The sequence below is a fragment of the Perissodus microlepis genome, chromosome 18 (assembly GCF_051167445.1).
Source record: "Perissodus microlepis isolate ML-2025 ecotype Zambia chromosome 18, ASM5116744v1, whole genome shotgun sequence".
Lineage (NCBI taxonomy): Eukaryota > Metazoa > Chordata > Actinopteri > Cichliformes > Cichlidae > Perissodus > Perissodus microlepis.
In genome coordinates this window covers 34,324,045-34,338,000 of record NC_140478.1, presented here as the reverse complement: position 1 = coordinate 34,338,000, position 13,956 = coordinate 34,324,045, and the positions used below count along the sequence as shown (strand labels likewise).

The 13,956-nt window shown below is 44.4% G+C and overlaps 2 protein-coding genes across 11 annotated transcripts in view; one reads left to right on the top strand and one right to left on the bottom strand.

Annotated features, from left to right (window-relative positions):
- amph (amphiphysin) overlaps window positions 1–4,697 on the bottom strand; it is a 47,661-nt gene extending 42,964 nt beyond the window's left edge. For 4 of the 7 annotated variants that reach the window (XM_084913428.1, XM_084913430.1, XM_084913431.1 and 1 more), the window contains exons 1-3: window positions 4,545–4,693; window positions 3,799–3,879; window positions 2,755–2,809 (exon numbers count right to left, since the gene is read on the bottom strand). In XM_084913428.1, the coding sequence (XP_084769554.1) occupies window positions 2,755–2,809; window positions 3,799–3,879; window positions 4,545–4,613 (205 nt within the window). In that variant the 5' untranslated portion in view covers window positions 4,614–4,693. Of the gene's footprint in view, window positions 1–2,754; window positions 2,810–3,798; window positions 3,880–4,544 lie in introns of all 7 variants that reach the window. The other 3 variants (XM_084913426.1, XM_084913429.1, XM_084913432.1) reach the window with 2 other exon arrangements.
- Window positions 4,698–4,750: 53 nt separating this feature from the next.
- Window positions 4,751–13,557, top strand: inhbab (inhibin subunit beta Ab). Of its 4 annotated transcripts, XM_084913434.1 has the most exons (6): window positions 4,751–4,838; window positions 4,922–5,118; window positions 5,512–5,602; window positions 8,383–8,542; window positions 9,994–10,356; window positions 12,151–13,557. In XM_084913434.1, the coding sequence occupies exons 4-6, from the start codon at window positions 8,530–8,532 to the stop codon at window positions 12,924–12,926; spliced, it is 1,152 nt and encodes a 383-aa protein (XP_084769560.1). In that variant the 5' UTR covers window positions 4,751–4,838; window positions 4,922–5,118; window positions 5,512–5,602; window positions 8,383–8,529; the 3' UTR covers window positions 12,927–13,557. The 4 variants fall into 4 exon arrangements, with proteins under 4 accessions (XP_084769560.1, XP_084769561.1, XP_084769562.1 ...); XM_084913435.1 differs by having other exon boundaries at window positions 4,759–5,026; XM_084913436.1 differs by lacking the exon at window positions 8,383–8,542 and having other exon boundaries at window positions 4,759–5,118.
- The last annotated feature ends 399 nt before the right edge of the window (window positions 13,558–13,956 follow it).

Here is a 13,956-nt window from a genome sequence, read left to right as displayed (position 1 = left end):
TGGGAGCAGACACTGTGGTGTCGAATCTATTGAAAAACAGATTCAACTCGTTAGCTCTAGTCTCACCTCCCTCAGCTCCCCTGCTGTTGGTTGGCCTGAATCCAGTGATGGTCTTCATGCCCCTCCACACCTCTCTCATGCTGTTCTGCTGGAGTTTCCACTCCAGCTTCCTCCTGTAATTGTCCTTAGCCTCTCTGATCTTGTCCTTTAGTAACACCTGGACCTTCCTCACCTCCTCTTTATTGCCCCCTCTGAAAGCCCTCTTCTTGTTGTTGAGGAGGGCTTTGATGTCCTTAGTCTAGAAAAAGACTAGAAAGAGAGAGCGGATTTCTCCTGTATTGGCTTCCCTTCATTGGCTTCCTGTTAAATCCAGAATTCAAAATCCTGCTCCTCACATACAGGGTCTTAAATAATCAGGCCCCATCTTATCTTAATGACCTTGTAGTACCATATCACCCTATTAGAGCACTTCGCTCTCACACTGCAGGCCTACTTGTTGTTCCTAGGGTATTTAAAAGTAGAATGGGAGGCAGAGCCTTCAGTTTTCAGGCCCCTCTTCTGTGGAACCAGCTTCCAGTTTGGATTCAGGAGACAGACACTATCTCTACTTTCAAGATTAGGCTTCAAACTTTCCTTTTTGCTAAAGCATATAGTTAGGGCTGGACCAGGTGACCCTGAATCCTCCCTTAGTTATGCTGCAATAGATGTAGGCTGCCGGGGGATTCCCATGATGCACTGAGTGTTTCTTCTTCACTCACTATGTGTTAATAGATATCTCTGCATTGAATCATATCTGTTATTAATCTCTGTCTCTCTTCCACAGCATGTCTTTATCCTGTCTTCCTTCTCTCACCCCAACCAATCACAGCAGATGGCCCCGCCCCTCCCTGAGCCTGGTTCTGCTGGAGGTTTCTTCCTGTTAAAAGGGAGTTTTTCCTTCCCACTGTTGCCAAAGTGCTTGCTCATAGGGGTTATAAATAGGGGTGGGTTTTAATAATCGATTCATCGATTAAAATGGATTCTAGCTTGGATAACGTGATATCGATTCATTAAAATCCTGAATCGATTTTTTTATATAAATGTATTTTGCCCAAAATTCCAGAATCTCAGGTAAAACTTCACAAAATTTTGACAACCACCAAACATTTAAAACAGCAAATGAGAGCAGGAACACGGACTCTGCACAAAGACGTAAACACACAGCGCGGAGCCGCGGATCAGAATCAGTGAAATGTCGCCTTTCTCACCCGACGGCACGGACACGGTCGGGGCTGAAAGCCGACAGCTCGCTGATTCTGATGTTTCGGCGGATCCGCACTTTGTGTTTACGCCCTTTTTGCGCTGATTCTGAAGCTGCAGGTTTTATCTCTCTCCAAACAATATTGACCGAACCAGCAGCAAAAGAAGATCCAAACTACGCTTCACATAAACATCGTCGTGGACTCCCTCTGACTTTTGCTGTTTTGCTTCCACCAGGATAAAATCACACTTCATGCACAGCTCTCTCTCTCTCTCTCTCTCTCTGTACTTCAAGAACAGTTTCCCGTCTATCCCCGAAATCTGTTTTCTGCATTATTCGCTTGCTTGTTACGCACAAGTCTACTGTTGTTTACAGGCTCTCGGCCGACGTTTTTTTTTCCTTTTACTTACTTCCGAAAAGAAAACCTAATTTCTGCCGTTCAACAGGCTTCTGAACAAATTTAAACTTTTTAAAATTATACAAAATGCAAAACGCTCAGCTGGGTCTCTAATAAAACCGCTGTAACGTCAGAGGTAATGTTCATATGTTGATTAATGGTTTTCTTTCGTTTTTGATGTACTGCAGAATATTTTTATAAAATCCCAGACCAGGAAAATCACCTTCATGTTTGTCTGTGTTTTATCTTCAGCGACTTTAACACAAAGGCATCTGCTGTGATGCTCACACCTTTGATAAAGTCTCGAAAGTGTCAGCTTCCTTTTTATAGATACAAAAATATGTAAATGTACTGATCTGAATTATAATATTTCTGACTGTCTGAGGCAAAATTTCCCAGATTCAAATCGAATTGAATCGAATCGTGGATCGAATCGATTCAGGACCTTGTGAATCGGAATCGAATCAATTCTAGAAATCAGTGACGATACCCAGCTCTAGTTATAAAGCACCCTAAAGCGACTGTTGTTGTGATTTGGTGCTGTATAAATAAAACTGAACTGAGTTGAATTGAATATTGAATAGAATCCTAGTGAGGGGCAGCCAATCATAACAAAGTAGTCTTGAAGGGGAAGAAACTAAAAAAGCTTTTTTAAGACGGAGGATGAACTGATGCCACATTCCAGGCACCTCGTAATTCAGCAGTGGCATCACTCCTGAGTTCGTATGTTTCAATAAGAAAGTTTGCAATGTGAGAAAACAAAACAGGATTTGTTTTGGTTCTTAGCAAGATAGAGTCCTTCAGTTATTACTGACAATACAGCATAATAATATTTTTTGTACTTAAAAACTCCCCTGCAGCACATTCATGGATAGAGCCTGGTCAGTACTCTCTATGTCTTATTTAGTGAGTCACAAATACACCACAGTGGCAGTACAGATTCAAAGTTGACTGCCACCATCTTGGACTGTTTACTTCTGTGGCTGCTCTGACTTTCCAAGTAGGTTGCAGCATTAGATAATGAAAGATAATTATAAACTGTGAATCATGCAAAGTGTCACTGAAGACGTTTCTTTCATTTGAGGTTTGTATCACGTAGATAATGAACCATACAGACCTTTAATGGCAGACATGTAGGCCTTCATCTCCCTCTGCAGCCGAGAACCTTCAGTCTGGCAAAGCACATACAAACATGTGATATCAGTTATTTTACACTGGAGGAATTTGGTTTCCACATTTTGCAGAGGTTTCCTCCTGTTCAAAGGGAGTTTTTCGTTCCCACTGTCACCAGTTTCTTGTCTGAGTTTTCTCTTTATATTATAGGGTCTTTATCTTACAATATAAAGTGCCTTGAGGCAACCGTTGTTGTGATTATGCACAATATCAATCAAATCAAACATAAACTGAGGTTTTTCACACTAAAGGCATGAACTGAGCTCTCTACGACTTAAAGTTTAACTCTGTGTTTTCAAGGTTACACAGAGTGTTTACGTCTTACCAGGTTACATTGCCATGGTAAGTGGTGCTGTACTCGCCTCACATATTCTGTTAACTGCCAACTAACGAATCAGATCTCTGGAAAATAAGGCCACTGCAGATCTGTTAGAAGGGCTGAGATCTCATCTACAGCACGCCTGGGCATTAAAAACACCTGGTCACGTGGCTGCCTGGCCCCTTTCAGGTCAAAGGGAAATTTGTTAAAGCATATATCATGCAGTTTCTCCCCATCAGAGAATGGCTTACCGTTTACCAGGTAATCACAATGTAATTTTGTTGCTTTTATTTTGAAAGCAACTCTTATTTTACACATTTACATCTGTATAAAATTAAAAGTCTTTGAATTTTCGAAATTAATGTGAATGCTGATTAAACAGTGATCAAACATTGGTGTTTTTACATATATGCTGCCTGACTGTAACACCTGCTCCCACCAGCAGTGGTTTATAATGAGGTCAAATATGGAGACAGTCAAGTTCAGCTTATTAACCAGTTTGTCAGTAATTATCCTGCCTTTGTCTTCAAGTGTCAGTGAGAGCTGAGCATTGAAGTCTTCGACCTTCCAGCTCTGTATAAAGTCTGTAAGTAAACTAAGCCAAGTTGGCCTGGTAAATGGCCTGTATTTGTTTAGCGCTTCACTTAGTTATCCCAGGTATCGTCTTACCTCCTGCCTCCGGAAGTTGATGACCACCTGTTCAAACTGCTCATCTTTGGTCTCGTCTGCTTTTCCCAACTTCTGCAGAACCTGAAAGAGAAATCACATCAAAATTTTTAGCTGCCGAGCAGCGCTCACGCTGGTGATTCAAACGCTCGTGAGATGAGTTTTGTCAGCCACAGTAAAGCTGCCACCTGTCACACAGGTGTGTTAGATCACGGGCTGAAGGAATTCTATGATTTCTCTTTGAGTGTTTGTTTCCTGTTTCAGGTGTAAAACACCTTAATTACGTTTGAGGAGAGGGGCAGGCATCTACTCACAGCTGTGCGAGTGCGCCTGTTTGCGCCTCATAAATAAAACTAAGATAGCACAATGACGTCATCACGTCGTGGACAACATTGTCGACCTTGGACCAGGGAAATACGTCACTAACGTCTTTAATTTTCAAGAGGAAAACGTGCGTGACGCGTTTTACCGCACACGTGACATCACGATCTGCTTCAGCCAATCAGAACGCGCTCTATTTGTTTTTGATGATTTTTCCGTTTCTGATGATTTTTCTCCTCAGCCCGTATCTAATCACGTGACCTCCGAGCGGCTCAATAGCAGATGACCAGCAAAACATCGATCCTCATGTGTGAGCGATCGGATTAGAGAGCGGCGGTGACCGGGCCTCCTGCAGCCTCCAGCACCGCTTCTCCATCCGCCCTCCGCATCACCTCCATCACCTGCTCCTCCTCTCCTCCCCCTCTCACCTTCTCCTGGGCTCGGTTCAGGCGCTTCTGCACGTTCTTAGCGAAGATTCCCGTTTTGATTTCCGCCATGACGACCGCACCGAGAGAGAGCGGAGGATTACCGGAGACACGGGAGGGGGAGGGGTGTGTAAGTGTAGTGGGGCGGGGCCGAGGACTCAGTGCTCCTCTGATTGGACGGTGTGTGTGTGTGTGTGTGTGTGTGTGTGTGTGTGTGTGTGTGTGTGTGTCCGCGAAGCTTTCAGACTGTTACGGGTTAATCTGCAGGTGGAGCAGCTTACTCACGAGCTATTTCAGGTTTTAACTCAAATCTACAGTAAACAGGAAGTGATGTAAAGCCTGTCCTGACGTCATTAAGCAACAAAACGTTCTTTTTCTAGGTGAACAAACGTTAAGGCCTGACAGCGCATATGGGCTAAACTCCTGACCCTCGCATAGAAGTTCCTTCAGCTGTGACAGGTGTGACAGCTAACCCTAACAACCAGGTGTGGACTAATGGGTCATGATCTCTGATCAATAATCAATAAGGAGTGATTGGTTGTGTAGCAGCAGAGTGATCCAGGGGCGTAATTTCCAGGTGGGTTATGACCCCCCCAATAATCCGACCCAGCCAATATAACCCCCACAATAAAATTATGAATGATCTTGCATAAATAGGCTGTTGATTTTCTTTACTCATTTCAGTTATTACCAGGAAAATAGTTGCATGTTTCGTCATCTGGGGATTTACCCACATTTATTTATTTATTTAGACAGAGATCTTGACAACCCCCCCCCACACACACACACACACACACACACACACACACAATGTTCACCACAAAGTTACTGGAATAATCAAAGCTAAAACACACCTTTAATGAATCTTTTATGTTATTTTATTCAATCCCCTGTGTGTGTGTTTGTGTGTATAATTACATCTGAGTAGCACTCAAACCCTAACCTGTGTGGGGCCACTTTGTGTTTAAAGGGAGTTCTTCCTTCTGGCTTTGATCCTCAGCCCGTTGGTAGGCAGCTCTGAACACCTGAACATTCAGAGCACATTGGATTTTCTTGAAAAGGTGAGAGATGTTATTGTGGAGGCAGATGAAACAATGGTCTCGCACGATGTTACATCTCCCTTCACTTGTATTCCAGTCACTCAAGTGTTGGAGATAATTTGTAAGAGATTACAGGATGAGCCCAACGTCAGCAACAGGACCACTCTCAGAACACCACCAAGTCATTGGTTCAGATATGTGGATGACACCTGTGTGAAAATCAAATCTCAGGACGTACCACAATTCACGTACCACAATTTAGATAGATTTTTTGATTTAATAAGTCAAAAAAAGACAGCATGCTGGGAAATGTATACCTGTATTTGCTGACTTTGATCTCTTTGAGGTAAATGTCTGTGATCCCGCTGACATCATTTCTGCCTCACTTTGTTTTCTGGCTGGTGTTTAAGAGCAGCGGTCCCCAACCCTTTTTTGCGCCACAGACCGGTTTAATATTCAGACAATATTTTCATGGACCGGCCTTTAAGGTGTGGCAGATAAATACAACAAAATAAAATGATACGACCAAAACAAAAACTGTGGTATTTTGTAAATATAATAATAAATGTGAATTCACTGTGTAAATGTTTTACTTTATTAGCAGCGTGCTCCTGAAAAAACATTGAGAGTAACATCCTCCTCTCTGCCCCTTAATGCTCTCTGGTTGCTATGGTAACGCGTAAATATTTCTTTCAAGTAAAGACACACAACTACAAAAGAAATATAAAGTTCATTAAATTGTTTAGAAAATTTATTCATAACACATGGGAAAAGACCCAGGGAAGCCGAGTTAACGATAAAACCCTGAAAACCATACATTTCACACCCGAGCCTCAACTCTTGAGGCCCGGTACCAAACGACTCACAGACCGGTACTGGTCCGTGGCCTGGGAGTTGGGGGCCGCTGCTTTATAGAGCAGTTTGTCAATGTGTCGCCAACAACGTCTGCCCCTGTCCAGGCCTGTAACACCTGTCAGGGCAGCATGAAGCACCTTGAGGCCACTATCGTTTGATTATTGCTTGGTGCTGTATTACTAAAGCTGAACTGATTGAATTTAATGTCCAGAAAAAACCAGCAGAGGGCAGCAGAGCCTCAAACTACATGTTGGAGAAGACTATCTGGTCTTTAAGTGATGACGAGATGAATCCTGCTTCCGGGCCCAAACTACTCTACGTTTAATAAGGCTCTTGTGTTTTTAACATGTTTTAATGTTTTGTATCTTGTTCTATTTAATCTCAACAAGCCCCTAAAAACAGTCAGTGATCACTGTCGGCTTTTCTCAGTTTTTATTACCACTGTTTATTTTAAAGCTCAGTTTTTAAAACCTTCCGATGTAACTACAGCCCATGCAGCAGTATATTAATGACTAACCTCGTATTGTGGATGGATTATCTCAGTTGTTCTCCTGACTGAAGTTTGGTCCGTTTACAGCATCCTGCCATGCGATTGCATTTGTCCCTAACTATTCTGAACCCTCACGTTAACTTTTATCGAGTGGAAATAAGTTAGCGTTCATCCTCCAGCTTCACTGTGCTAATGTTATGCTAACATAGCTGTGTCGCTAGCGATCACGTAGCACATCATTATATACCAGCTAGCCCAACTTCAGTAACCCTACAAACGTCACTGCTGTTTAGTTTCCTGTCTTCATTTATGTTGGAAGTGATAGCAGAGCAGTACGTTTGAATTGTTTCATAAATCTCTCAGTCAGAACATGGTATATCATGTTTAGATGGAAGCTAGCGAGCTAACTTCCTGCTAACTTCTAACTCTGTTAAATTTAATAAATCCTGTTTTCATGGAAGCCTGGATGTTAAACTTAATTGTTACACCTGGTAAAGCAGCAACGCTGATCATTTTATTAAAGATGAAAAATTTAGACAGTTTTTAACTCTCAGTGATGCTGCAGTGTTCGTTTGACTTTGGGACCTGCAGCGGAGTTTGGGCTCAGGCACAGCTGATGACGTCAGACTTAATGACCGGATTGTTTCCATGAGTCCTGCTTGTGTCGCGGTTCTGTTTGTGTGTTGTTGAAGTAAAAGATTGTTTCCAGCTTAGAACATTATTTAAATTTACTCTTGATCATCAGGCTCTGTTTCAGAGCCCCTTCTCTTCAGTTCTGTCTTATAAAGGTTACATTTGTTATGACACTGTAAGAATACTGAGTACAGTTATGTAGTTCATAGGGTTAGTTAGCTGCTAATTATTCGTGCCACGCCAACCGTGTTCAGACATCAGTGGGTTTCATGTTGCGCTGCTCCACAGCGAACACTCACAGCATGTTACACCCTGCAGTCTGTATTCACACATTCACCCTCATTCAGTTTTCATGCAGACGCGTAAATCCGATGGGTGCACCTGGGGCACTTTGACCACTTTCAACATGCAGATTGGATTCTAACCACCAACCTTCCAAACACCACAAAACCCCACTACCTCCTGAGTGCTGTTTTCCACAGGTCAGTGTGTCTGGTGGGGGAACCCTGAAGTTCAGTGTCAGCGGGGAAATGAGTCACTTACAAAGAAGTCACATGATCATTTCTGTCCAGTAAGATTTATTTTCTGTGCCATGCGGGTCCTAATGTTTCTGCAGGTGTGCAGCTGATGACTCTGCCAGTCACTCAACAGCCATGTTGAACTGGAGATAAAGTATCTGAATTTCTGGAGCGGGACCACATCTCCAAACACGCTCCTTCCAGTTCTTATCTATATATGTTACCTCAGTTCTACATGCTTTTCGTTCTCGTCTATGTGCCCCACCCTCCCTTCCCTTTTCTTTAACTTCTTCTCTTCTATTAAGTGCATGGGGATCTGCCAGGCCCGGGAGCTGGCGCCAGTCCCCTTCAAGGCCTTCCCCAAACCGCAGCTCAATTCATGTCCAAGCCATTCACCTTTATCGACTAAAACACTGTCAAACCTAAAATGAGGACGTGGGCCAGCAAGTGAAATGAAGCTTATGTGTAAGTTCAATAATCTGTAATCGCTCAACTGCTGCTTCTGTTCTTTTGCATCGCTTTTCCGCACTGTCAGTCTCAGCACTGACATCATTGCTCTAGTCCAGGGGGTGGGGAACTCCAGGCCTCAAGGGCCGGTGTCCTGCAGGTTTTACATGTGTCCATGATCCAACACAGCTGATTTAAACAGTTAAATGACCTCCTCTTGAAGTTCTCCAGAGGCCTAGTGTTGAACTACTCATGTGATTCAGGTGTGTTGACCCAGGGTCAGATCTAGAACCTGCAGGACACCGGCCCTCGAGGCCTGGAGTTCCCCAACCCTGCTCTAGTCCAATCATCTGCTGGTCTCATCTTTATACAGGATGCTTCAAACAGCTTCTGCTTTAAATGACGTAACAGCATTACGTCATTTGAAAGTGAGATCAGTCAAAAATTCACATCCACTTGAATTTTGTCAAAAAAAAGCACTTCTTGCCAGTTGACATCTTGAATTGATCAAACAAACGAGTGACTGTGTCACATTTTCAGCTGACACTTGACCTGTGTTATGACGGCGTCACATTTTTAGGCTTTACAGCCGTTCAGGTCGGACATCTGCGGTCAGTTCACTGACATCCACACATGTGGATATTCCCGATGTTTCTCCTTCCTGCCGCAGAGCTGACAGACCTGTGTGAACTTATAGGAGCCACTGACTCAGAGGGTCCCTCTCAGGTGAAGAGGACGCTGTAGGTCCTGACTCCCACCAGCAGAGGGCGTGCTGATGTCACTGTGTGTGCGTGTGTGGTAGTCTGTTTTGAGCACGCTCCATCTGCTCTGTGCAGGACTGGTCTTTAGAACAAACTCTCTCCATTCTAAAAATTTATTTCACACCGACAGTCTCTCCTCCACGTGAGGTGATGATGACGCTGCGCTGACTCATCTGTGTGTGTCTGTGCGTGTGTGTGTGTGTGTGTGTGTGTGTGTGGTGAATGAATCAGGGACACTACCTCCTCTTTCCTCCTTCCTCCTCCTCTTATGTCGTGACGTTCATTCAGGAGGAAACTCCACAAACAGTCCTGAGATATTCTGAGAGACTTTACTCACTGTGTGTGTGTGTGTGTGTGTGACTCACAGGGAAATACCTCTGTGGATGGAGGGAGGGATTAAACAGGCTGAGAGGTATAATTACTGTAACAGAGCAGAGAGGAAGAGTAGAGTGACCCTGCACACTGTTCGTTCAGTTCAGGACCACTGGGCCAGCACCAGGAGGACTAGCAACACCAGAACAAGCCTTCAGACCTGCAGCGACTTCACGTCAGAGTTTCTAGTTTCCGCCCTGAAGTCTTTTGAATTTCAGAGGATTTCATCTGAAGAATCTCAAACCTGTTTCAAATAAAAACTCTACTGTCTTTTACTCTGCATCAGACCGCCAACCATTATGTGTTCTCTTTCTGCCGTGGTCTTTTCCATCTCAGCATGGCTTCTCATTGATGCCTCTCCGACCATCTCTCCGGCACCACGGCTGCAGGACTCGGCGGTGTCCTCTGACTGTCCTTCGTGCTCTTTGCCTCAGCTGAGGAGGAACTCGTCTTCGTCCGGAGCTCAGAGTGACATGGTGGAGGCAGTGAAGCGTCACATTCTCAACATGCTGCACCTGAGCGCCCGGCCCAACCTGACACAGCCAGTTCCTCGTGCCGCTCTGCTCAACGCCATCAAGAAACTTCACGTGGCCCATGTGGCTGAAGACGGCAGTGTGGAGATCCAGGAGGAGGGCCAGGGCACGGGCAATTCAGCACCACCCGAACCGCCATCTGAAATAATCACCTTTGGAGAGCCAGGTGAGTCCCACGGCACGTCAGGCGTGGTTTATCTTCTTGTCCTGACAGAGAACACATCCAGTTTCTGAGTTCAGGGTTAGTGTTATTAGTGTTATTAGTTCTGGTTAAGTACAGCCGTAGAAAGTTTTCAGGCTCACCACTGAGCCCTCTGACTGGTTAAAGCTAATTCTGCGAGGAGGCGTCTGGCAGAAAAAAACCCTTTAATGTAAGAACTGAAGACACAATGAGCCTTTGACATTCAGGATGGATTAAAGAGTGTCTGTAGGGAACATTTTCTCTTGGCTGGGTTAGGGTTCGGTTATTAACGTCAGCAGATCCAGACTCAGTGGAGTCTGTGGAGTCAGACTCTTCAGAGGTTCACTGACCGTCAGTGATGTCAGACTGTCTGTTTGCTCTTTCAGCTCATTCACAATAATCCAAAGAGGTCAAAGTGTGTTTACAGATTTCAGCCACAGGTTTTCATGTTCAGGTCAGAACATTCAGCTCACATTCATGTGTTTGACTGCAGTGCTGAAGCTTCCAGTTTGTCTCTGAGTGAAATAAACGTGTTTGTTCTGTTGACAGAAACAAGGAAGGGTTCTCTGACGGAACGACAGCCTTGTTTCTTTCATTTCTGAACCCCAAAATGTAAACTAACAAATCAACTTCTCATCAAAGTTCAAACAGTCACTGAAGATGTCCATCAGACAGACTGGTGACCAATTAGCGGACAAACTTTACTTCAAACAGGAATGTTCAAATGATCTGCTGGTTTGGGTCACAAAGACTCAGAGTAACAATCAATATGAGGACATCTTAAATCCACAGAGTATTTTCACTGAGAACAACAGCTGGAGAAAGATGAAAGATGAGCGAAACATTGGTCTGAACAGCGGTAGATCTTTGCTGGCAGAACCTTCGCTGCTTGTCATTAACCTGCTCTCAATCCACTGTGACTTACTGAAGATGATGATGGTTGCAAAGCCTTTAAAATCTCCTGTGAATACGGACCCGTCACATTGCTGCTTTGCTTTGTTCTATAAATAGTTGTCTCTATCAAAAGGCCCCTCAAAGGATGCTCGCCCAAATTAGTGCACAGTAATTTGGGCGAGCATACCAAGTGATCTTAGCGCGTAAATAATCTGTTCATTCAGATAAATCTGGGCCTCACTAATTATTCTCTAACAGGAGACAAAGAAGGAAGCACTGAGACAGGACGGGCCTTTTTTTTGTTGGGGTGGTGTCGGGTGGGTGGGGGCGGGGTTAGCGTCCTATATGACCAGGCTTGTTAACATCATTAACATCATTCCCTGAAATCAGGCCTGGTCTTTTTTTAGTGCCTTTCCTCATATTGAATATATTTAGAGGCTGAAGCTCCATTCAAGCTTTCACTGTTAAGAACATCGACTTTGTTCACTCATTAAAATTTCTATCTGGGGGGGGGGTGCGTCAGCGGGGTCATGGTTTCAAGTTCCTCGTTTGTTCCCTTCAGGGAAAAACAAACTGCCAGATAAAGTTGGTCTTTCCTAAGGCGTCTTCAGCACATTTCATTTGATATCTTCCCAAACTCAGACACAGGTTATCGCCCACACCAACCCTAATCCACCCAGACTTAACCCTAAACCACATTAACCTGTCCAGTTTCCACTTAAAATACAATCTGAGAGGTCAAAGATCAAAGACTATCAGACTGAGTTCTGAACGCCCCTCTGTCATTGTCAAGGGTCAGAGATCGCACTGTTTTAGACTGAAATTTTCTGACTCTGTGTAGTAAATGTGACACAGCGCTAATGTCCTAACTATTCTCTTTCACAGGCGACGGGCCAAACACGGTGACCTTTGACATTTCGAGGGAGGGCAGTGGCTTGTCTGTGGTGGAGCAGGCAAACGTTTGGATCTTCCTGAAAATGTCAAAGATGAACCGCCTGAGAAGCAAAGTGATGCTGCGGCTTTATCGTGACGATGATGACGAGGACTGTGTTTCAGAGAAGATGGCTGACACACGTCGTAGTGGCTGGCACACCCTCGCCATTCCTCGCACTGTTCAGAATCTACTGGACGGCGGCAGCAGTCCTCTTAGGTTACGGGTTTCCTGTCCTCTGTGTCTCGAAGCAGGTGCCGCTCCCGTCCTGACGCCTGCAAACGGTGAACCGGCCACGGGACGAGATCAGTCACACCGGCCGTTCCTCATGGTGGTGCTTCGAGCTCAAGAGGAGGTGGCTAAGCGCCGAGCTAAACGAGCTCTGCAGTGCGATGGGAAAATCCGCATCTGCTGCAAACGAGAGTTTTACGTGAACTTTAAAGACATCGGCTGGAGCGACTGGATCATCGCTCCGGCTGGTTACCACGCCAACTACTGCGAAGGCGACTGTCCAAACCACATGGCAAGCATTGGAAGCTCACCGCTGTCTTTCCATTCAACGGTCATCAACCATTATCGCATGAGAGGCTACAGCCCATTTCAAAACATCAAGTCGTGCTGCGTGCCAACGAGGCTGCGAGCAATGTCAATGCTCTACTACAACGAAGAGCAGAAGATTATCAAGAAGGACATCCAGAATATGATCGTGGAGGAGTGCGGCTGCTCGTGAACAGCTGGCTTTTGCTCTGCTGGTTCTACCAGACGTGGAAAAGACTCTGGAAACTGTCAGAGAACCTCTGAGAAATATTCTATGAAACCTGCAACCTGCAGGAAGAAACATCTGATATGCTCTTTCCCAGGAAAGACAGTCTCCTGTGTTCAGTGAATTTTTGTGTTTCATACTGGGAGAGACTTTTCCACATTGGAATGTGCTGAGGATACTATGCAACGTGGATGTCTCTGTGTTCTTCATCAGTGTTGGTTTTCTGCTGCTCAGAGAACATTTCCACATTATTAGCATGTTCCACTGAAGCTGAAAGTAGTTAATCTGGTTGCTGAAGCCAAACGTTATTTTCGTTATTGTTATGAAACACACTGAATGTAGATATTTGCACAGTAATAGGTATTTCTAGATGCATTGCCTCAGTTTGGATTCAGATGAAAGCCAAAGACAAACGTTTGGTTCATTTTCCTGAGAGACAAACGGCTGAAATCCACCTGTGTCAGATTAAACCTTTAATCTGCTGAAACAAAAACAAACTGAAGACATTTCTCTTCACATCAATCTTTAATTGTAATATATGTTGTTTCTGTAATTTATTTCCATTGATTGTTTTCTCATTAAACGGACTACCAATCCACATTTTGTCTCTGTCTTTGGAAAACTCTAAATAACACAAGTCTTTGCATTTCAATGACTCTGAGAGTTCGTGCCACCCTCAGGACAAACCTTGCACTGCAAATATGAGAACAGCTCAGCCATTATGAACTCTTTCAAACAGGGGTGGGGAACTCCAGACCTCGAGGGCCGCTGTCCTGCAGGTTTTAGATGTGTCAGCTGATTCCTCAACATGTCCTGCAGTGCTCCAGAGGCCTGGTAATGAACTAATCATGTAATTCAGCTCTGTTGACCCAGGGTGAGATCTAGAACCTGCAGGACATCGGCCCTCGAGGCCTGGAGTTCCCCACCCCTGTTTTAAAAGGTTTATTAAGGTCAATCATGAGTTAATATCACAGATTTGGGCTGGCTCAAACATCAC